Source organism: Pyrgilauda ruficollis, unplaced genomic scaffold (assembly GCF_017590135.1).
Source record: "Pyrgilauda ruficollis isolate IOZ18807 unplaced genomic scaffold, ASM1759013v1 scaffold47, whole genome shotgun sequence".
Taxonomy (NCBI): domain Eukaryota; kingdom Metazoa; phylum Chordata; class Aves; order Passeriformes; family Passeridae; genus Pyrgilauda; species Pyrgilauda ruficollis.
The window spans coordinates 2014752-2039091 of record NW_024526266.1 but is presented as its reverse complement, the minus strand read 5'-3'; the positions used below and the strand labels follow the sequence as shown (position 1 = coordinate 2039091).

At 52.7% G+C, this 24340-nt stretch overlaps 1 protein-coding gene across 1 annotated transcript in view; it reads left to right on the top strand.

Moving 5' to 3' along the window:
• The first annotated feature begins 2465 nt into the window (after nt 1-2465).
• ASTN1 (astrotactin 1) overlaps nt 2466-24340 on the top strand; it is a 45127-nt gene continuing 23252 nt past the window's right edge. The window contains exons 1-2 of the mRNA XM_041479011.1: nt 2466-2748; nt 22208-22395. Of these exons, the coding sequence (XP_041334945.1) occupies nt 2466-2748; nt 22208-22395 (471 nt within the window). The remainder of the gene's footprint in view (nt 2749-22207; nt 22396-24340) is intronic.

Here is a 24340-nt window from a genome sequence, read left to right as displayed (position 1 = left end):
GCCGCCACCATCCCGCGCTCCCCTCAGCCGCGGCCGCCGGGTCCGCCGCGCTCCGCGGGGCCGCCGCGCCGCGCCGATAATATATGCAGCGGCTGCAGCCAATCAGAGCCGCCGCCGGCGGCCCTAAGTGTTCCCATTGGCCGGAGTGGGCGGGGCGTGGCGCGGGGGTCCCGCTCCCGCCTCCCGACCCGGGGTTAGAGAGCCCCGGGATGTGCGGGATCGGGGAATGGGGCGGCTGGAAGGGAGCCTGCAGAGCATCCCGGGATGTGCGGGATCGGGGAATGGGGCGGCTGGAAGGGACCCTGGAGAGCATCCCGGGATGTGCGGGATCGGGGAATGGGGCGGCTGGAAGGCAGCCTGCAGAGCATCCCGGGATGTGCGGCATCGGGGAATGGGGCGGCTGGAAGGCACCCTGGAGAGCATCCCGTTCCTGTCATGGTCAGGGACACCTTCCGCTAGACCAGGTTGCTCCAAGCCCTGCCAACCGGGCGTGGAACACTTGCAGGGATCCACATTCCCAGGGTCTCTGGGCAGCCTCATGTGCCGGTCGTCCCCGGTGAGCAGCAGGAGGTCGCTGTCAGTGACAGCAGATTTTGTGTTCTCGGATGTTTTTTTTTATATGTGTTCTATTTATCCCTCTGGGTGCTTCACACCTCCCACCAAACCCCTTCCTTGCTCCTCTTCACGCCTCCTTAGGCATTCCATGGGCACCGCTCCTGGGGGTGCATCCCTTTTCCAAACCTTGAAAGAACCTTGTTGGAGACACCCTCTAAATAATGCAAAATTTTAATTTTTTTTAACTTTTATTTTTCAGAATGGAGAAGCTCCTGTTAACGAGTTCGTATCCCCTGGTGAAAGAGCAGCAGTGAAAGGGCCTTGTGGAAGTCATCCAGTGGGATTTCCCTGTGCTCCCCAAAAGGAGCACAAAAGGAGGGCCACATCCTATAAAACACCACTGCTCAATTTTCCTTTTTTTTTTTTTTTTTTTTTTCTCTGATTTTCCTTCCCCAGTTTTCCCCATTTGGTTTTCTGTTTGTTTGGGGTTTTTTTGTTTGTTTGCATTTTTTTTTTCTGATTTTTCCTGATTTCTCCTGATCCTGAGCCCATTGCTGCTGGAGGGAGAGAGCACTGCTGAAACACACTCCACTACATCCCCACTGGTTTAGTTCAGTGCTTCTCCCTAGTTGTTGAAAATGGGTAATTTCTGGTCAGCATAGTTCTTCCTGCCCAAAGTGTCATGGAAGTTAAAAATACAGGGGGTTAAAAAAAGACAGATCAGTCTGGGGAACAGCACCCACTGCTTGGGGTGTGTGGGGCACAATGCTGTCCCCCCTCAATGCCCACCCTGAGGCATGTTAGGCTTCACAGCTAGCACACATGAGAGAGGAGGAATCCAGGGAAACCCACACAGGAGGAGGTGGAGAGCTCTGCAAAAGAAAAATACAAAAAAAAAAAAAATCACAAATATCTGCTGTGTGTGGTTTTCGTGGAGGTGCCAGGTGGGACGGAGCTGTTCCCATGAGGAGATGGTGTGGAGCTGTGGTGTGGGAGCTCTGTGATGGCTCCACACCCTGTTCCACAGCTGTCTGCTATCAGGAGAGTCCTTTTGGGAAAACCACACCGGCAGAACACAGCCATGTATTCCTGCTGGGATGAGGACTGGCCATTTCCCCCACCGTGGAGGAAGAGAACATTTTCCATCCGAAGATTTTGGCTGCGGTGGGGACCACAGGTGTGTGCAGGAAGGTGTGGCTGTCAGACGAGCTGCCAGTGCTGCTTTGTGCTTGCTTAAAGAGGGTGAAAATAAAAAGCATCCGGATCTGGGAAAAAGAACCAAATCCAGCAGGTTTGGGGTTGCCCTTATGCTCCATATGTATATACATATATATACATATATATATACACATAAATATACATATATATATATATATACACACATGCACACATACAGACAATGATATCTATTTCATGTAAACTTGAGGGATTTGGAGGTCTGTGACTTCTTCTGGTGCTTTGGGATCCACGACTTCTCCTGGCACTTATTTTGGAGGTCAGTGACTTCTTCTGGGATTTCGGAGGTCAGTGACTTCTTCTGGGGCTTTGGGTTCCATGATATCTCGTGGTGTTTTGGAAGCCTGGGATTTCCCCTGGGATTTCGGAGGTGTGGGATTTTGGAGGTGTGGGATACATCCTGTGCAGCGGGGGTGGTACCTGCGCGCTATTCTCCGTGCAGAACGGGGCCGGGCAGTCCCGCATCCCTCCCGCCACCGCATCCCTCCGCGGTTCTCCCTCTTTACCAGGAGATGATGGGGAGGGAAACGGGGCAAGGGGCGGAAAGGAGAGGCGGGCGGCCGGGGAGAGCGAGCCGTGCCGAGCCGCGCCGCACGGGGAGGCGCCGGCCCGCGGTCCCCGCCCCTCGCCGCCGCCTCCCGCCCGGCGCCGGGAGCGCGGCGCGGGGCTCCAAGATGGCTTTGGCCGGGCTGTGCTCGCTGCTGGCCGGCTGCTGCCTGGCCGCGGGCAGCGGCCCCGCCGAGGCGGCGGCGGAGGCGGCGGCCAAGGAGCTGGAGTGCAAGCTGAAGAGCATCACGGTGTCGGCGCTGCCCTTCCTGCGGGAGAACGACCTCAGCATCATGCACGGCCCCTCGGCCGCCGAGCCCAAGCTGCTCTTCTCGGTCCGCAACGATTTCCCCGGCGAGATGGTGGTGGTGGATGACCTGGAGAACACGGAGCTGCCCTACTTCGTGCTGGGTGAGCCTGCGGGAGCGCGGCGGGGCCCCGAGCATCCCCGGCGGCGGGGCTCCTCCCTGCCGCACCGGCGCCCTGCGGCGGGCCGGCCCCGGGGCCGGTACACCCCGCTGCAGCATCTCGGCCCCGCGGCTGGCTCAGCCCGGTGCCGCTTCCCCCGCTGCAGCATCACGGCTGGAGATGCTGCAGGCCCGGGGTGCTCGGTGCGTGCCCAGGTTGTCATCCGCGGGGCTCGATCGATGGCCACCGGCGGCTGGTGCTGGCAGGAGGCCCACAGTCTGCTCCCAGCGTGCCCGGCTGGAGGTGAGGGTTTCTGCTTTGTCTGCCCCCGAGCAGAGTCACCTTTCCCGCAGCCTGATGGAAAAATACTCCGCTGCTCAGTCTGTCCCACCCTGCTGCCTCCGGTGCTTCTGTCCCCAGGTTTTAGGCTCTGGCCTATTCACGGTCTGGATGGTTCCCACCTGCTCTTCATCCACTGGGTGAGGCTTATCTGCACTTAACTCATGCGCTCCTTAAGCCCAAAAAGAGCAGACAGTTTGCTCCTTTGTTTATGCAGAGCGAGGCCTCCACCCCGTGTGTGCAGGGACCTGCTTCCCTCCTCACCACCTGGAACAAGTCCCTGAGATGTTTCATTTTTGGTGACATTGGTGTAGAACGTCAGTTCCTTGCCCACACATAACATTCTGCCCTTGGCAAATGCCACCATCACTTTCCTAGCAGCCCCACAGTGGCTGTGTCACCTCCTGCAAGCCTTGCCCATCTGTTGCTTCTCCGGCTGCACCTTGGGTGTCCCGTGAAGTTTTTAAAATGCCACCCTTGTTTGGAAGTCGGCCCAAAAATGAGATACTGGTGTGTTGCTTGATGTGACATTGCCCCGCTGTACCACCCTGGTGTATAGTGGTGACCCCAGACTGGGTTTTTTTTCCCAGCAATTCATCACTTCCATGGCCTATGGACCCCTCCATGTGCTAAGACCCCCAGTCCTGGTTGCTGGGTGGGCTTGGGGCAGCACTGGCTGCTGTGTGGGCATCCCCCATCTCCCGGGAGAAAGGCAGAGACAGGCGTGGGGCTGCTGGTGCCGTGGGAGGGTGTGTGGGGACAGGCAGGGGTGATTCCTGGAGTGCAGGGGCTGTGTGGCAGGGGCAGCGGGCTGTGCTGTGCCCCTGTCTCCCGGCCCAAGCCCTGTGCTGCGGGATGCTGCAGCGAGGCCGGAGAGCGTTGCTGTGGCAACAAGGCAGCAGCGCTGCGGATGCAGGGGGGACGCAGCCATGGCCGCCAGCCCCGCCACCTTGGTGCCCCAAAGGCCACCTGAGTGCTCGTCCCCTGGCCCCCTCAGACCCGATCCTGTGGAGCCAGACCCCCGTGGGCCCCGGGACCTCGGGTGCCGCCAGCAGGGAGCACCTGGGTGGGGATCAGGAGGAGGTTCCTGGGCATGACCCCAGCCCTTACTGTAGGGTTTTCCTCAGGGATTTTTCAAATCCATGAGGTACCACAATCTGGGCAGTGCAGGAAAGTAGCTGCCTGCCCTGGCAGCCCCCGCTGCACTGATGATGCCTGGCAGGGGTTTGTTTTTGCATCCTTCTCGTCTCTGCTGCCACACAAATACAAGGATGACAAGCCCTGTGCCAGTGCAGCCTGATGTCCTGGTGCTGGCCAGGCTCTCTGGGGCATTGCTGCTTGGGACATTGATCCCCCAAAAACATGACTATTGCTGGTGCTGTGCCAGCCCACAGCATGCAGGGGTTTGGACTGTGGAGACATAGAGGTGATCCCAGTTCAAATCTTCCTGCCTGGAATACTGAGGCTGGAGCTGGCTTGGCAAGAGGGGGCACCTTGTGGGACCCCTGTTTGCCAGGGGTTTGGCTTGGTGACTTCTGGGAAATGCCATGTTACCTCTCCCTGTGAGACAAGAGCTTGCCTTGAAGCTGGCATGGCCACTTTGCCATCTGTGGGTGTTACTGTTTTGTGCTTCTTTACTGTGTGGGATTGTTGTTTTTATTATTATTATTTTTATTGTTATTACTACTACTACCACCACTATTAGCCTGGACACTGCTTTTGCATGACAGAAGCTCTGAAATGCACAGAAGTCTTGCAAGACGAAGGCTTGGCAAGTCAGAAGCTGCAACCTCTGGATTTGGAGGTTCCCCAGCCCAAAAAACTCAGGAGCATCAGTGCTGTCACTGCACACACTTCACACTCACTGGGGACATGGCTATGCCAGGTTGATCCCTGGAGCTGGTGTGAGTGGCTGTTTGTGTTTTCACAAGCCCTTGTGTGGGGACTGGAGGGTGTGTTTGAGCATCTTCCCAGAAATGGGGCTTCACACTGCTTCTTGCACCATCCCTGGCAAAAGCCAGACCCGTTCATTTCACCCACCTTGCTGGGTTTGAATGTGTAATAAATAATGTCTTGGAGTGGGGGATGATCCCCACATGCTCCTGAGCCTGGTCTGGTTCAGTGTCTGAACCAGGGGGAGCTGGGCAGCTGCTGCTTCTGCTCTGGTGGTTTTCAGATCCAGGGCTTGTGCACAGCAGAGGGGTTCCCAAGGGAAGGTGAGCTACCACCCTGGCTGGCAGGCTTGGAGCAGACCCAGGTGCTGCCCTGCTCAGAAAGGGCCTGGGTTTGGGCTGGAAGCACCATGAAGTGCTTCAGAGGCTCATGGCAGTGGCTCTGCCATGTGGGCTCTGGATCAGCTCCCTTTGCGGGGGGTCTCTCCATGCCTCACTTTCCTGTCAAGGAGGGTGTGAGCATGCAGGTAGGTGGCTACAGGATGGGGATGAGTGAGGGGAGTAGCTGGGAAAGGGTCTGGATCAGGGAGCACGAGGATGTTGGGATATCATCCACCTCTGGTCCTGGTGTCCCCTTCAAATTCCTCCTAAATAATTCCAGGGCTTTTGAGCTTGGCTAGTTTTCATGGACACTGCCATGTGTGGTTCCCCTGCTTTGGTGACACCTCCGTGCCACAGTGACCAAACCAGGCCTCCCACTGATGGATGGATGGATTTTTCTCCCAACTGTGTGGGATCTTTGGAGAGCCATGGATGGATGGATGGATGGATTTTTCTCCCAACTGTGTGGGATCTTTGGAGAGCCATGCATGGTGCTTGTTAGAGCTGAAGTGCTGGGGGAGTTGTTGAACTGGGCATGCCAAAAACAGCTTTGACTCCTGACCCCTGATAACCCCTGACAGGGAGCTCTGGTAACATGAATTAATGATGAGCTTTATATTTATCTTCACACAAGAGGGTGAGGCAGTGCTGGCTGCCTGCTTTCCGTGCACTTTTTTGGGTCTCACCCTCCCTGCTCTGTCCATACTGCTGCCAGAGACACCTGTGAGTGCTTTGGCGCTCAGATCTCCCAAACGTGGGGGCCTGCTGTCTGCTCCTCCATTCCTCCAGAAGCAGATGGGCTGTCTGTGGGGTTATGACTTCTGCGAGGTGCTTGGACAAGGCTTTCCCCTGCTTTGCAGCTCTTTTTGCTAATGAGTGGAGCGAGTTTTAATTGCGCACGTGCTGCCTCACTGCCTGCGTTTGCTCGGGAGCAGCTCAGGGCTCTCACCGATAAACCCACACTGCTTTATATGTTTATCCCCAAAGGGACTCCAACACCATCTCCCCATTTTACTGTAGGGTTTTCTCCCAGCTCCTGAATTTCTGGGAAGTGCCAAGGGTGTGGGAGCTGGGATGAGGGCGCTTGCTGCTCACCGGGCTGCCCACATTTAAAATCACCTGCTTTCATCCTGCTTTAAACCAAGCAAACCTTCTTTTGGAATGGTCGCCTTTCATCTCAGTTTGTGTTTGTTGCATTAGTTGTATTTTTTCCTGAGGGGAGGAGGCATTTTGCTGGTTGGTGGCCATTAAGAAATGCTAATTTGCAGCTCAATATTCCCTGTCTGCTCACCTCCACACCCCCCTCTCCCTCACTGCTTGGCTCGGCAGCATCCAGCCACGTTTGATATGTCATTAAGTGGATTCACACTCCTGCAGGCTGCTAATTTTTTCGGGCCCCATCCTTTGCAGTTTATAAAGTGGCAAGAGGGGTATTTATGAGCATCCTGGCTTCCCTCAGCCCCTCGGGCTCGACGGAGATTTGTGATGCAATTAAAAACCGCGCCAAAGAAGGAGTCTTTGACTCCTTCGCCTTCTCTGTAATGCAATAAATGTTTGAAAAGTAAAGTCTTGAAATACCTTTTTGAGTGTAAAATCGACTTGAGGAATGAGAAAGCAGAGCTGACGGATTGAACTCGTGCTTTCTGGGTGCCAGATATTTCAAGATCTTGAAATACTGGATGGTTTTGGCATGCTGGTTTTTTTCCCCCTGAGTGTGGAGGAGCTGAAGGAGCTGCTTCTGCCTCTCCAGGTTTCCAGCCCAGTTGGTGTGCTCTGAATTAGGGCAGTGCAGCCCCTCATCTCCCCACTTCCCACTCCCCACTGCCCTCCCGGGAGCCTCAGCAGCAGAGGATGGGAGATGGTTCTTAACTTCAATGACTTTAATAGATTATCATAAACTCCAGCCTTAATACAAGCTGTCATGATTTCAAATTATCTTACTTTTAAATTAAATAGATTCCTTTTTAAATACAAAATCAATTCTAATTTTTTAGAGGGGTGAGATTTTTCAAAGGCACCGATGAGCTGGGCATATTTAACTGCTCTTGAATATCTCCCCGAAATATCTAATCAATTTTTTTTTGTTAAATCCTAGCTAAGCTCTTGGCTCTCCTGCTGGAAGCTCTGGCCCTGACTTCCCTGGGTTAATAACAGGATTTGGGGGGGGGTTTGCAGGGATGTGAGACAGATCAGGGAGGGATGTGGCTGCTGCTGGTCGGGGTGACGGCCACCGGAGTGCCCGCCCGCCCCAGCTCTGGCCAGATGTGACACCTGCCACCTCCCATCCTCGTCCCACACATCTCCCTGCTGCTGTGGGCTGCTGGAGGTTGTGTCCTCCCACTCTGCCCTCTACCCCCAGCTCCTAAAAGGCCCTGGAGGAGGGAAGCAAGAACCAAGGGGCTGCAGGGTAGCATTATCCCATACTTTTTTCCAGTTCCATGTCAAGTGAGAGGAGCATCATCCTATTGAGTTTTGTTCCTCTCACCTGCATCTGGATGCTGGCTGGGGGTCCCAAAGCTGTGGCACGCAGGGCAGCTCTTTGGTGGCAGCTCTCCATGGTGGGAGGCAGTTCTTGGGGGTGTCGTGGTGCCATTCCCTGGCTTGACTTAATTCCCAGGGGCATCACCACCAGAGGCCCCATTCCCACCATCATATGTCACCATCTCATGAGAGCAGAGCATGGCAGGGGGCTGCAGCAGGGCTGACTCCACCATGGGGCCCACAGCGTGAACCTTGCACCCGGGAATAGGTGTTATGGTGAAATAATGAAGCAAATATGAAGAAATTCTTAACTACCTAGAGAATAACCAAGTTAAATGATACCAGGGGAGCTCAATTGCCTTGCTTAGATTGATTGAATTACTAAATGAGCCTGACTAATGGAATGGAGTGGCTATATTGGACTTTTACTCAAGATCCTGCAATAATTTCTGTAATAAGATTGTGAGCCATTAATTGGACTTGGCTTTGATCCTGGACACTGTCGCATGCTCTGAAACCCATGGGTGTGATCTGTGCTCTGCCAGGCCCAGCGAGGGGACAGCTGCTGTCATCTTCCTGCTGGGTGGCTTGGAGGGCAGTGGGGGACTCACCTCAGGAGGTCCCAGAAGCTCACCCCATCTCAGCTGCCCTCCTGCCCCTTAGCAACACCCATCCTGGCAGTGGGATTCACTGAATTCCTTCCAGCTGCAGCAGCTGAGCTGGCTGGGCTCTGAACCCCTGTTTCCATGAATTTGAGATGGATGCTTGGGGTGTATGCCTGCTGAAAATCCAGGAGTGCCACGTTCTTGCTGTCTCCTCCTGGAGTGGTTGCTGCTGCTGGTGGAACGTTGATGTAGCACCCAGAGTGCTCCTGGGTGTCTGGTCTGCTCTGGGAGATGTTTGTCCCCAAGGCTTGGGGGCTTCCAGAGCTTCCAGCAAAGCAGAGAGGGAAGTATCAAGGGGGTGCATCCTTCCCTGGCCCTGCCCTGGAGCACCTGGTGGGGCAGGACATGCTTGTCTAATAGCAATATCTAATAGCTCATCTAATAATTGGGTGAAAACTGCTGGTGGGGCCCCACTCCTCTTAGCCATGCAGCATAACCACATCCCTTTTCCTGGGGGTCCAGAGCCTGGAGTGAGGTGAGCTGCTCAGAGCCACTGAAGCACCGGGGACACCCCGTGCCTGGTAACATTCCCTCTTCCAGGCAACGGAGCCCAGCACCAACCTCAGCTATGAGCAGGGACAGCCCTTAAAACCTCATGGCAGGGTGGAAAACGCTGCAGGAAAGCTGACAGCATGCCAGGGAGGAGCAGGGAGTGCCCTGTGGCCAAACTGGGGGCTCAGGGGCTCAGGAGGGAGGCACAGTGAACACGTCCCCATCCTCACGGGCACCTTGTCCCCATGCTGTGCCCACTGCAGACCTGCTCTCTTGCTGGGCACGGATGTTTTGCTGCCACGGGGGATATACAGGGCCTCTTGTATTTTTTTTTTTTTTTCCTTAGCCAAGGGAAGAAAAAGTAAGAAATAAGGATTTCGTCTCTGGGAACCCGTTGCCACAGCAACCGCGCATCCAGCTGGCTGCAGCGGCAGCGGGGCTGGGAGGGGATCTGGCTGACCCAGAAAGCAGTGGGGGGAGTGGGATGTGGGGCTGCTTGGCCTTCCCAGGGTGGTGGAAGGGTCTGGCAGGGAACCAGCACTCGGCCAAGGGGGCTGCAGGGCTCCTGGGCCTTGGCTTTGTCTCCCTTCCTGAATGTCTCAACCCGTGTCCAGGCAGGGATGCTCAGGCTTGGTCCTGTTCCTGCCCTGAGACCTGTCCCTGTTTTGGGGGCTGGGCTGCCCATGTGGGCACTCCTCAAAGCCCCACAAAGATTTCTGGTGGGTTTTACACCCGTGGAATTGGCTGTGGTTCCACTGCTGGAGGGGACCCTTGGACAGCCATACTGATACCCTGAGGTTCACTGTCTCACTTCTGCCCTCCTCTCCATGTGCCAGTGGCATTTGCTCCTGGGCTGCATCCCATACCCCATATTTTTATTTTATTTTATTTTATTTTATTTTATTTTATTTTATTTTATTTATTTTATGCTCTTCCATGCTATTCTATTTTGTTTCATTCAGTTTAATTTTATATTCTGTTATGTTTTATTTTTTTCATGGTTGCTTAGCCAGCTAAACAGAGACTGAAATCATCTCTCTTGGAGCCTTGCTGCAGAGCAGTCCTTCAAATGAAGGAATTTTTGCCTGGTGGGATTAAGGCAGTGCCTGGATGATGACAGCTCTGTCATTTAAGACTGGTTGTCCTTTTTACTTCCAAATTGCTGGGCTCTGGCATCTCTGCAGCTGTGGCCGGTGGCTCACCCCAAACAGCAGCTGGGGGATTTGTCTAGATAAGAGAAGATTTTTGATTGCCAGGTTCTGGCTGTCCCACTACAGCTTTTTGCTGAGAAATCACCCCGAGGAGAGTGTGCCCTGCTCCCGTGGGCTTGTTGGTGTTTCTGCGCCTGTTTGCCTGCCCTGCAGCAGGGCGTCCTTGGGATGGACGCTGACCTGGTGCGGGCTCCTTGGAGCCTGGTGTGGGATGTGGTTAAACTGACCCCACACTTGGCTTTGCTGTGGGGTCTGCTTTGCTGGTGATGGGCTGAGGAAGGGGTCTGAGCCTGTTCCATCCGTGGTTCCTGCCTGCAGAGCCTGAGATCCACTGGGAAGTGGGCAGGGACTTTTTTGAACATTTGTAATCAAAGGGAAGGAGGGGATCCTTGAGGGACCCTCTAGCTGGTGGGGGCTCATGGGTCACAGAGGTTTGGGGTCTGCAGCCCCGACCTAAGAGGGACAGAGCCCCTTTTGTGGCCAGCTCTGAGGCTTCTCAGTAATTAGGATGACTAATGAGCATAGCAGAGCCAGCAGCTTGGGGGATGCAGAGAGCTGGCTCTGCTCCTGCAGGGAGCTGATCCAGCTGAAAACTAACCTGGTGGAGGAAATTGGAGAAATTGGAGAATCCCAGAACTGTAGAATGGTTTGGGTTGGAAGGGACCTTAATGCTCATCTCCTTCCACCCCCTTCCACCTTCCACTGTCCCAGGTTGCTCCAAGCTCTGTCCAGCCTGGCCTTGGACTCTTCCAGGGATCCAGGGGCAGCCACAGCTTCTCTGGGCACCCTGTGCCAGGGCCTGCCCACACTCACGGGGAAGAATTCCTTCCTAAGGATTGGGTGAAGGGCAGGAGAAGGTGGCAGAAGGTGCCAGTGCTCTTAGTTGGACAGGGCAGATCTGCTTGGCCTGGTGAGGGCTGCACTGCCTTGTGAGTGCTTCCCAAATCAGGTCAGTGGTGCAAGGAAAACCACAGCCTGTTTGCCTGAGCCCTTTGGGATGGAGGCCTGCCTGGTGTGTACAGGCAGGATCTTGACCTTGTTTTTTGGGAGAGGCACCTCCTTTTCCTCCTTGCTGCACCCCTGCCCTCCTCCTCTGCCAAAAAAGCCCAGCTGCGATGTCACCGTCACAACACAGTGGCTGCCTGGGAAGGCAGATATTAGCAACCCCGAAATATCCCCAGGACAGGCTCTTGTGTGATGGGAGACAGTTACCATGGAAACCTCCTTCAAATAAAAAAAAAAGAAAAAAAACCCCCGAAATTTAAAGCAGCCCTTGTAGCTCAGAGGAACTGTAGACCTTATTATGGGTTTTGGCAACCCCCCTTTTTCTTTTATTTGCTCCAGCTAAAAGCTCCAGGAGACAAGGCAATTAATTTGGCATCCCAAGGGGAGTGAGAGAGCGAGGGTACCGTGCTGGGAGCCGGTTTCCTGGGCTGGCAGGCACCCGGAGCTTCCCGTGCCCCTGCCCCACAGCCACCAAACACCCTCCTCCCGTGGGGTTACTCCAACACAGAGGAAGGAGCAGGGGAGTTTTTCAGAAGAGGTGGCTTAAGGATTAAAAGACCCTTTCTAGGTCCATGCACGGAGTGTGTGGGAGGGGATGGCGCGAGTGGAGGGCTCAGGGCGCTGCAGGAGGGGTGAGGATACAGAAAGAGCATGGGGATGGGTGGCTCAGCATGGCTGTGGGGGCTTGTCCTTATGAGGGTGGCAGGAGGAGGCAGTGCAAGAAGGGCAGCCCATGGCAGGGAGGCTCCTGTGTGGATCAGGCCAGCTGAGCTGGGTGGCTTTGGGAGGGAAGGGGAATGCTTGGCAGGGGAGACATCCCACTCCCAGATTTTCCTGCCAGCCTCTACTGTGCAGCAGTGGCTGCAGGGTCTGCAAATTGCTGCTGTGCTCTCGGCCCATTTGCTCCCCTAATGATGTCCCCAGTGTCTGCAGCCTCTGGGAAATCTCCTGTTTGGACTGGAGAGGCTGCTGTGCCTTCCAGTGCCCTGGGCTGGCCCCAGGCTCCCTCAGACACTGCTATCCCAGTGTGGTTGTGCCAGTGCAGAGCTGCTCTGCCACCCCAGTGCTGCCCCTCCCAGCCTTTCCTGAATTGCTGAGCCAGAAATAGCTGGGCTCTGGTTTTTTTTGCCTCTTTGGGAGAACTCTGGAGAGGAGCAGCGAGGGGACTCCAGGGCTGTCGTGCTGCTGTGGAGTTGCTGGCTTTCCTGCTGGCCAAGGGGGCAAGCCAGGAGTTTGTCTTTGCAGACATGACATGTATGGCCTGGCAGTCTGGGGGGAATTATAAATGTCAGCAAGGATCTCATCCCAGCTCGTGCCAAGGTGCAGCTTCAGTGGCCTGAGATGTGTGTCCAAGCACCTGCAAGCAAGGCAGTGCCTGAAACATCCTTCCAGGGAAAAAAGGAAACCAGCTTTATTAGTTATTCAGCAGGAGCTGCTCTCTCCTGGGTGTGCTGTGGTGGTGGTGTGCTCAGAGTTGGTGGGCAGGAGAAACAGCTCATCCCCCTCCATGGATGGTGGGAGAGGAGTCAGCCTTGGACTTGGGAAGCTTCCACAGCTTTTATTGTCATGTTTCTGCCTTTTTGTGCTTGCAGAGTAAGGCACATCTCTGGTTAACCCTGGAAGACTCAGCCTCAGCCCCAGCATGCCCCCACAGTCCATTCATGCTGTGGCACAAACGGGGAGAAAGGGGTGTCCTGCAGGAGCTGGGGCTGGTGGCTGGGAGGGGGATGTGGGTGTTCCTGGGAAGTGGTGCTCATCTCCTTGTGGGATGGTGGTGGGATGGGTCTGACCTCCCTGTAATTACAGCTCAGGGCTGGGTCTTCCCAGCTTTCACATGTTGGGGATGAAAGGCAGTGTGGATGTGAAAGCACCGTGCCAGCAACAGGGAAGTACCAGGGAAGTGGAGGGAGGGCAGGAAGGGAAGCACCATGAGGAGGTAGCCAAGAAATGCAGGAGCCAAGGAGCCTTAGGAGCAGTGATGGCAGAGCCACTAACAGCATCTTTGGTGGCTTCTTGAAGCTGTTGCACCCAGAGCCTGGTGAAGTGACCTTTGGAGTGAATCACAGCAGGAATTAATGGCTGGTTTCACACCAGGTGGCAGCATCCAGGTCCTGGGAATAGCACTGCAAGAGACATGGCTGTGTAGTCAGTGGGTTTCTGGCCAAGAAAGGGAGGAGATGCTAGGAAGAAGAGACAGCAGGAGGAAGTGGCAGCCCTGGACTCAGCAGCAGCCAGAACTGGCAGGGTTAAGACAAAGAAATGGCTGCAAATGCAGGAGTTTGCAGTTACTGGTGCTCAGAGTCCAGCAGGGCTCTTTGCTCTTGAGATACTGAAAATGCAGCTGACTCCTCATCTTGATTTGATTTTGTTTGCTGCTTGTTTGCTAAAATGAGCTCCTGCTTCTCTGGTGCAGGAGCAAGAGACAGCAGCCCCCTGCTTAGAAGCTCCCTGGTCATGACCATGGGAGTGCTGTCCTGGCGAGGGCAGCTCTTCTGTGCTTGGCTGGGCTGAAGCACCCTGACTCCATCCCCTTTTTTCTGCCCATCTCCAGTTTCACCACTGCATGACCAAAAGCATGAAATAGATTTTCCTTCCTTTTTTTTTCCCCCCCACGTAAATGCAAGGGAACTTTCTGCCTACGGTTGTGCCATTGGGATTCCCCAATGCCAAAGGTGCGAGCCCTGCCTGGAAAGGCAGGCAGGTAAATACAGGCAGGGCCGTGCTGCCGTGTGAGGGCACAGAGCTGATGGGTGCTGAAACCCAAGAGCAGTGTTACATAATTCGGACTGCAATGCAGAAGCTCTTCCTTAATTTTTAATTATCCAGTTGCCGCACGTATGTGGAGCTCGGCTCGGGATGCGAAGTCGGCCCGTGCACACGTGTGAGGGGCCTCGGCTGCTGGAGGTGACAGGAAAGCCTTCCCTGGTGTTCCTGTCCCTGGTGGCGTGGCAGGAGAAGCGAATCCCCGTGGCACTGAGCTGGGCTGGGCTGTGGTGGCTGGAGAGGATGCTCTGCACCCGTCCTGGGGACTCAGGGATGTCACACTGGGGCAGGGGGAGAAGGTTTGTGTGCAGGTCTGCAAAGGTCTTTGAGGTTTCTCTGGTTCACAGTGCTGGAGAAGTGGAAGCACCGTGGTCATTTTGCATCCAAATCACCTGTAGAGCCCCAGCTGCCTCTCAGGGTGGGTTTGTTGGGATGTGGGGAAAACTGTGGAGGAGCTGTTGCAGACCTCTGCTGTGAAGCACCATTTCTTCCCCTCCCTGTTTCTCTCCCTCTTTCAAATCCCCACTCTGCACTTTCTGTCCTTCCTACAAAGGCAGCTGCCTTGGAGCAGCTTAGGCTTCAAAGTTCCCAAAATAACAAAGGTTAAAATAAATTAAAAAAAAAAAAAAAAAGCATTGCTAAAAGATCAAGTCAGTGCCCCATTTGCACCTGGGCTGAGGGCTTCAAAGCTGCTGCAAAGAACCCCCCACGATCTCCATGGTCAGGCTTCTCAATGCCTGTGGTCCTGCCTTCACCCTCCTGCAGCCACAGGAGATTTTGTAGTAGCCAGGATGAGGCTGCAGGTGGCTGGAAGGGGTGGAGTGTCCTGCTGCTTTTGTTGCCTCTGGAGGCAATTGGAGTAAGTCTCTTGTGGAGGAGGAGGATGTGGTGATGGGCAGAGCCCTGTGGGTGCCCCAGAGCCCTGTCTCCTGGCCAGGCAGGTGGGCAAACAGCTCCTCTGTGCCCAGGGTGTGCTTTGTGCCTCTGCTGGCTCTGCTGATTTATACAGATCATCAATATGACAATTATATACACCTGCAAATTTAATTACCTCCATTTTCATCAGGCGGTGACAGATTTATGCCTCTATTCAGTTCCTGTAAATCTGAAAGAAGCTTGACTAGACCCAAAAGCCTTCCCATTGATTGCTGTGCACTGGCTGGTCTCTGGCCATCCTGACAAACTCTTCTTTCAAGAGTGATAAATTCGGGATGCACGGTTAACTTTTTCCCCTTCTACATCCTTCTTCCTTCTTTTTTTTTTTTTTTTTTTATTTTATTCAGCCTTTCACATCTTTCAGATCCTCCCCACAAACTTGAAAATGGAGCTTGAAATCATATAAGAGCTCCTAAGCACCAGAGTTTGTGATGCTAGGCTGCAGCTGGCAGCAGCCCATGCCTGTCTTCTCCATCCCTTCCTCCAAGACCAGCATTGTTCCCTCCAGCTCTTGGAAAAGCTCTTGGCCTAGCTGCGGATAGGAGAGCAGACAAGGATGTTTTGCTCCTGTTTCACTCCCTGGGAGGGTCATCCCTTGTCTCAGAAAACCAGCAGGTCGTGGCTCTCCCCCCAGGGGAGATGAGGAACAAGTAGCTGTGCTTGTTCCCTGTGCTGAGCACAGAAATGCCAAAGTAACATCTAATTTTCCTGCCCTCTCGGCCTCGGCACAACGAGCACTTACACAGATGAGTGTGTAGGAGTGAGCTGATGCTCACCCTTGAGGTGCAGCCCATGCCATCACTGTGGAGCATCCCCCCCACGTCCCCTGCTGGTCCCAGCTCCACTGCCTGACCTCCCCTGTACGATATGCTCTGATGTTTCTCTAAGTGCCTGGCAGATGGGCTGGAGTGGCCAGCCATTACCTTCCCTGCCAGTCTGTGATGGATATAAATAGTCCTTTGCCTCCCTGTGAAAATTGCTGGCTGCCTTGTAAAGCTGAAGGGAATCTTGGCAAGTGTCTTGGGGCTGTAGGGTCTGACAGCACGGAGGGCTGGGATTCGGAAAGGGGGAGTTTCTGGCTGGGTGTTAAGAGGATCGCCTCTGTCACTAGGAGGGAGCTGCCCTGGGGTATCCCCTCCTCCCATGAGGCAGTGCCTGGGGGAGCAGAGGGTCTCAGCCACCCCCAAAGGGACACATGGATGTGGGATGCACCCTTGAGTGCTGGCCTGGGTAGCACAAAGCTGGCTTTGCAGTCGCTCTTGAACCCCAGGAGACTGGGCAGTGTGGGGGTAGTGGGTTGTTGTCCCTTGGCATCTGCAGCCAGCACTGATAATTGAGAAAAAAATAGTTGAAACTGCAGTATATCTATATATGGTCCTTTCCCTGCTGCCCAGGTCTGTGCTGCAGGGATTTCTCGACCTGGGTTGTGCCTCTGGGCTCTCTGCTCAATGTGGCTCTGTCCTCCCTGAATTCAGTACCTTTTGCAGTGCTTTCATACTTTATGGTGGATGAAAAAGAAGTTTTTGTTGGTTTTTGCACTTGTAAATCCTTGCAAAGTGAGAAACAGTGAATAAGCATTGCCTTTCCCACTGCTCCATGGGCCTGATGGTTTTACAGGCTTTTATCAAGTCCTCACCCTGTTTTTTGGTTGCTTTACTGAGGAGTCCTAACACAGTTGGTTTCTCCTCTTCGCAAAGCCATTTGCAGCATCTCATCTTCCTTGTACCCCTCCTCCAAACCTTCCAAGCTTTGCCTCCTCCTTTTCGAGATGGTTGACCTGAATATCACTTGCAGGATTCCAGATCAGCTTGCTTTCACCAAGGTTGAGTTTCACCTGCCCACTTCCTTGCCCACTTTCCTCCTGCACTTCTCAGTTTTAGCTTTGAGAAGACTAAATTTAGCCTTGGTGACCAACTTTGTCATTCTCCTCCTCTTCCAGGGTGTTTCTGAGCAGCCAAGGTCCTGACAAAGATCTCCGTGGGGCTTCTTGGTAACCTCCTTTCATCATGAAAACTAAACCCTTACTCCTCCCCCACCTGGTGGGCTTCAAGATGACTTTCCTTCTCATCCCAGCACCACTTTGGTGCTTTGGGGAACTTTGAGGGTGGATTTTGACAAGAACTTTTTGAAACGAGTCTGTCAAATTGGATCACCCTTATCTGCTGGCTTACAATGTTGGGTGACCTGTATTTACTGGTGCACCTACAGGTTCCTCTAACAAAGTGTCCAGGGCACAAGCAGAATTTACTGGTCTTTAATTTCCTTGATGCACAAGAGCTTTTATAAGAAATTGAGCTTTCCTCTGGCAGGTTTTCCTCTCGAGTTGCTCACCCTGTCGGAGTGATAGTGGTTGTGTTGGTGGAGTTCTGCAGTTCGTAGGTGAGCACCATCTGAGCTCAGGGGTTTGTGCCCTCCTTCTCACTGATTTGCTGGGAGACAGTTCAGCCAGGATAGTAATTTTCCATGGCTGACTGGGAACCTCTCCATCATTTGGACCCTTTCCACGGGGACCTGATTTTCCCTCTGGAAGAGGTGACGTGACAGCATTGCAGGGTGAGATATCAACTACAGATGTGGTCCTTTCTGGGGTTTTTATAGCAGCATGGCATCTTGGAAGTGCATTCACACATTCTCTTTATTTTCCTTTTGCTCCCTGTCATGGGTGGGCACTTGGGTTCTTTTGAACATGACCGTGTCACCCGAGTGTTGGGCCAGGAGGTGGATTTGCCTCCCTGCCCACATTTCCTCTGTGGTTCACAGCTACAGCAGATGGGACCAAAGTAACAAGACAGGAGTGAAAATCAAACACCAGCGAATGTCCCAGTCTGCTTGTTGTTTTCCCCCCAGCTTTAGGTCAAATTTGAGAAATGTGATGGAAGAATAACCTTGGAGGGGGAGCCGCACAGGTGCGGCCGGGCGCGTCCTTGGGCCGTGGGGAAGGGCAGGGCAGGGAGGGCTGTCAGGTTGGAAATTCAGCAGCTGCAGAGCAAACCCGGTCAGCTCAGCCCCACGAATGATGGATCAGCGTCCTCTGCTCAAAAACAGTCGTGCAGCTCAGCGTCACCCCCAGAGTGACGGAGGGTTTGTTGGTAAAGAAAGGGAGGGCTTAGGGCTCTGGCATATTTGGGACAGAAATCCCAGTTCAAGGCTAAAGCATGGCTATGGCTTTGAAATGTAACTCCCTGGTGACCTTCCCAAAAGCAAAGGCGCCCTGCATTCCAAGGAGAAACCTGGCTAGCTGTCAGCCATGCTGGGGCACCTCGTGGCTTCACGTGTACCAGCCTCACGCGCAGGCATCGTGGTGGGGTGATCTCTCTGACCTGGCCTGAGAGTGGCTCCAGGGAGATCACCACTGCCTCTCCCTCAAACCTTTTTGTCCTCCCACATCTATGAGTCTTTTGGAGATTTTCCCCCAGGGGCCCTCTCCCGTGAAGCAGGTTCCTATATATACAGTGAGGTTTATGTTTGCTGGTATGGGAAAGCTGGGTTGTCTTGAAAAGGCGGAATGACCCGCAGAACGAGCTGGTTTTCCTACCTGAGACCGGAGACAGGAAAAAATGCAAATGAAATATGGGTAGTCAGTGATGAATGTGAATTTTTAAAGCAGGTCCATAAAAACATTGATATTATCCCATGAATTATCTGTCACTGAAACCCTGGAAGTATAAGTGAGTTAAGTATCCAGATAAGCGTTTTGACATCTGAATTGGTAGAAATCAAGGCCTGAGGTCCCAGCAGAGAGAGCAAGTGACTCATGGTGGGAAGGTCTCCTGAGTCACTTCAGGCAGTGGAGACCCTGGGAGGAGTGCAAGGCTTGATTTAGCTGAGTTCAAGCCCTTTAAAGGATGTGTGTGGTTTAGGCATGGAGCAAAAGCCTTAGCTAATGGGGAACTTAAATTAAAACACAGTCAGGTTCCGGATGGAAAATAAGGCAGGTTTAAATGTTAACGAGGAAATACAAGTCCAAGTCAAAATCTGTGCTCGGCTGTATGAAATGGCTCTGTGGAGACCAGCATTATGGCAGAGTTCATTTGACTTATTGGAGGCATCTATTAGTGCAAAACGCTTCCAAATGGAGAGAAAAATTGTTTTGCTGGGTGTTTTTTTCATCAGAATGCTGACGTGAGTTTTTAAGGAGAGTTGTTCTCCTCGTGTGCCACCATGCCAGGTCTCAGTGGGGTGATGAGGACATGGGAGTAGGTCCAGGTCAGCACCAGGCTCATGGGCCGTGGTTTTGATGTTGCAGCAGCTCAGGTGAAGAATTGGGCCGTAACAGAGGTGTTGCCTCCCAAAATCAGGACATGCAGAGGTGTTGTCTCCAGAAGGACTGGGTTTGCTTCGCGTGGGACAGCTGCCCCAAGAGAAATGAGGCTGTTTGGGATAATGAAGAACAAAGCAGGTATAAATCCACACACCTCCAGCACCTTCAACCTGTTTTTTTGTCCTCTCCTCAAATTGCTCCTGTAGGACCTTTCTGTCCCCACTCCCTCCCCTGGCAGATGGGCTGGGAGGGGAGCAGCCACGGCTGCTATGTTAAAAGCATCAGCTGGGGCCTTTGGAGGCTGCTGCTCCTGCAGATGTGAAGGACCTGGGCCACGTTTGATACCAGGTGAAAGTGGCACAGCCTAATTAGTGGCCTCCTACTGTTATTAACCTCTGACTCAGACAGGCTATTTTTTAACAGAGGTGCAAGAAGTTAATACTAGTGCTAATGGCTTCCTATCCAAGGCCTTAATGAAAGCCATGCAGGGACCAGGCTTTTCATCAATATCTTTCAAACTTTGATCTTGAAATTATCCTCTCCCCCCACCATTTTTTTTTTTTGTTAATTTTTGCCTTTCTGCCCACTTTTCTGCCTCCTCCTGTACAAACTGGTCAGCAGGGTTGGCACCTGCCAGATCTGTAGCAGAGCTGACACCCTACAACATCCAGATAAATCATCCCAGCTGGCTCCATGGGTCACTGTAGCATCTCCCACCAGGTGGTGAGATGTCTGCTTGGAGAGCAAGACAAAGGGAAAAGTGAAATCTGTTGGACTGGGAGAAGAGAGAGTAAAGAGGTGCTGTGTTAGGGAGGAAGCTTGGTCTTGATCTTGTCTTGGTCTTGGTCTTGATCTTGTCTTGGTCTTTTGCTTAAGCCAAACTCCAAGAGAGCTTCACAGATGCAGGAAAGCATTTATTTATATGTGTAAATTTTTCAAGTGTGCAGTGCAGCTGCAGGGTCACGTCCTGATGTCTGGTGAAAGAGGGTAACGTGCTCAGGCTCTGTGGCTGGATTGTGCTCTTCTAAAACAATAATCCATTTTTTATTGAAATGTATTTAAAAAAAAAAAAGCCTGTTTAAATAAATTTGAAATTATGACAACCTATTTTAAGGCTTAAATTTACTATAATCTATTAATCATTTAAATAACTTCCATCAAGGATTTCTTCTCAAATATTAATGAGATGAAGGGTGCTGCTTTTACAATGATATGTCAGATCAGGGGGAAAACATCTCTAACTCTAGCTTTCTAAATGTCACAATGTCACATACTTAGTATCTATTATTTTCACTCTTTACAATGGAGCAAATGCTGGTATTTACATTTTTTCCAAATGTCAGTATGTTGAGTTCCTGCTGTGCATGAAAGTTCTTGCCTTAATTACCCATAATTTCACGTTAGCAGGCAGGTGCAGGGAGAGTGTTTTCCTCCATTTGAGCTGGTTCATACGGAGTTGAGAAGCCATGGGGAGTTGGGAAAGCAGGCAAGCTTGATTTCCCCTCTCAGTCCATGAATAAAGAGCATGTGGGAGAGGAGGAGATCTGCTGCTTCAAATCCTCCCGGCTCCCAGGGCCGGCTTTTCAAAGGGGATCTGTGTCCCTAAACACACAGTTAGAGGGAATTCCAAAAGTGCTTCTGGCTTCCTGGTGACTTAACTCTGGGTTTTGCTTCCCACCAGCGTGGTGGAGTGCTCAGCATCCCTGTGCTGGGGACACTCCAAGTGCCCTGATCACCGCCAGAAGCACGGCCCGTGCTGAGCACCAGCACTCTGCCAGTTCACTCGCCGTGGCTAATGTTTCTTTTGATTAATCAAATCAGTTTGGGAGGATGAACCTGGTTCCCGATGCAGATTCTGCCCCCCTCCCCACCTCCCCTGGCAGCCAGCTCACTTAAGGCAGCCTAATGAAATTAATTAACAGCAAATTTAAGATGTTGTTTTTCAGCGCTGTAATTGAATTCCAGTTTTCATTTGAAGGCAGCATGAAACAAGCAAAATAAAGATGATAATTTGCAAAGTGAGACGGGCGCCTTCCCACTGCCATCAATGGGGCAGGTACAGGAGGGAAAGCTGTGCCTCAGTGGGAAGCTGATGGCGTTTTTTCTGGTCATCCCAACAAAATTTGCTATTTTCACAAAAAATAGCTAACAGGCAAATGGCAGGCTTGAGCTGATGGCTGAGATTGAGGTGGTGTGAGATGGTGATCAAGCTGATCTGGTCTGAGGGGGCCACAGTGGTTGAAACAGTGCCCATCTCTCCTAGGGAGAGGTGCTGGTTACCCTGTCTTTGGCTGAGACCCAGCTCTAGGATGTCCCTGAAATTTTGGAGTTAGCCAGGTGAATTAGGTTTGATTTGGCATTTAGTGTCCTGGAGCATGTGTTGTGTCCCTGCCCTCAGCTGCTCTTCCTGCCTGAGTGTCCTCTACTTCCATGACAGCCCAGCTTTGTCCATCTGTCTCACTGCCCCAAACCCTGGAATTAAAGGTACTTAGGGAAAATAGGGTTACTTGGGCAGAAGCTGCAGGTACCTCTGCAGGTCTCTGGGCTGAGTCCTGTAGAAAATGTTTGAAAACTGAAAACCTCTGAAATCACAGCCAGGTTCACATTTCACTGCTCACAAAGGACGGTAAATATTTTGTCTGCAATAATTTGTGGTGTGGTCCCAGTGATGCCATGATGCTGCTGAAAAGTTGTCCTGTATCCTGAGTTCCCAATGTCTGAAGCGGTGTGGGTAAAACCTGCCCAAACTAGAGCTGGAAGGAGACTGCTGGGTTACTGCTGTCACTAAGTGCTGTCTCCCTGCACCACAGCTGGAGTTCTGGAGCGGCCCACATCTGGATTATACCCAGAGATAGGGCTTTACTCCCCTTAGCCCTTCAGGTTTGTCATTTATGTAGGGGCATGCACGGTGCTGGCGGGAGGTGACTGGAGGGCGTGCATCCTTTGGTCCCTCCAGCCATTTTTTTGGGAAGCGGTGAACGTCTCCCATGAACCCTCTGCTCCACACCTCCCCCTTGACCGGCTTTGCTCTTGCAGAGATCTCAGGCAACACGGATGACATCCCGCTGGTGCGCTGGCGGCAGCAGTGGCTGGAGAACGGCACCTTGCTCTTCCACATCCACCACCAAGACGGGGCCCCCAACCTGCCCGGCTTCGACCCCACAGAGGAACCGCAGACCGAGTCGGCAGAGGAGGAGCTGAGGATCCTCCACATCTCTGTCATGGTATGTGATGGCGAGGCAGCCCCTGTTTAGCTGTGCAGAAGCCTGTAGAAAATACAGTGGCTTTTGAAAAGCCATTTATTTCCCCATCTGGCTCCAGCTGCCCTAGGGTGGGGAGCTGTGCTCACCTTTGGGGTGGTCAGGATGCCCTGGGCACCCCTCTGAGTGGTGAATGCTGAGTGCCTTCACAGGCTGCTTCAAAGCTCTCCCTTAGTTTGCATCACTTTGAAAATACGTTTGTGGGGTGCCTTTGTCCCCGGGGGCTCTGTGCTTTGAAGGTCTCCACCACGTTAACCCGGGGTTAATTCCCATTGACTCCTCAGGAGCCCTTTGCCCGGTGCATGGTGCCTGCTGCCCTCTGCCCTGATGCACAGCGGGTGTCACAGTGCCACCAGGCACTGTCACCACTGCTTTTATCAGCGTGGCCATGGTTTCATGTGCCGAGGTTGCACAGCAACACTCCACCCAGCTACACAGAGAGAAGGTTTTAAAAGCAGAGAAAGGAGAGATCTGTAGGTTGGGGGGAGATCTGTGCTGTGTTTGTTGGTTGTTTGTTTGGTTTTTTTTTCTGTTGTGCTGGAAAAAAACTTGAAGAATCCTACAATTTTTGTGCCACTGGAAGATAATTAGCCGGAGACAATGTGTTGCAGAGGCTGGAAACAGGCTGTTCAGTGGTGTCTACCCTAATAAGAGCTTCAATTGCTCTTCCAGATTGCAGCCCCAGGCCAGGCTTCTCCTCCATCATTTGTGCTTGATTAGTCTGAGGGAAAAAAAATGGTTTGCAAAGCCACTCCCAAAAACATCTTGCACCATTATCTCAATTTTACTGTCTGTTCCCAGCTGCTCCTAAGAGGGTGCATCACCTCTTGAGAGGCTGGTCCTGCTGTGGTCTTGATCTTCTTGGGCACTGCTGTATGCCAAGATCAAGGCACAAGTGCCTGGATGAAGGTTTGTTACCGAGCTGATGAAAAGGATGTCTGCAGCTCATCGCTGTCATACCGAAATGTGCAAATGCAGATTGAGTCCTCCTCTGCCCTTTTTCCCCATCACTCTCAGCTCTGCTCCGACAGCATCCTTACTTCCTGACAAATAGAGCTTGGCTTTTGTGCCAGGAGTCAGGATCACGTGGCGTTTTCAAGGCTGATTTTCCTTCTTTGCTGTGTGGTTGCCAAGGGAAGGAGTGTGAGTGAGGGATTGTATCCATCGTGACCAAGGTCTGCTCGTGGACCAGGTGAGGAGCACTCCCGCACCCATCCCGTGCAGGGCTCCTCTCCCAGCCATCACATGGATGCTGGACTGGGGGGAATAAAGCAGAATGGGATTTCAGTGCTCCTGTGAGGGAAAAAGGGGCTATGAGGTGGTGGTCTGACCCTCTCCAGTAGTCAGTAGGTAGGGGAGACTTCAGTTCTGGTTTTCATCCTCCTCTCAGAGCCTCTTGAAATCTCAAGAGTCCACACGCTGCTTTTCTCAGGGATAATTTGAGCTCTCAGACTATTGGGGCAGAAGAAGCTCGTTTTCAATGAAATGACAAGTCTCTTTTGTGAACCCACAGCCACTGCCTGAAAAAAAATGGGCGTCCAGCTCAAATTTGAGCTCCAGCTTGGTCTCTCCTGTTCACCAGCAGAGGCGTATGGCAGAGCTTGCTGGTGTTTGGGGGATTTAATGTGCCTATAGAGGGTGAAGGAAAGCCAGGAATGCCCTGGAATTCCTCCTACCTGCTTGTCATGCCACCTGCAGGTGGACTTTCTCTAGGGTGATGGAGAGCCATGACAGAGGAGGCCATCTCTGGTGGGGATGGGGATAATCCCCACTCATTTACGGATCGCAAGATCTCATAGGGATTGGAGCGTGATACAGAATTAGGTTTCCACTTTGCCACGAAAAATTCTGCACGACTATGCCAGGCACTTTATACAAAGGCATGTAGTGATGGAATTAGAGTCATACA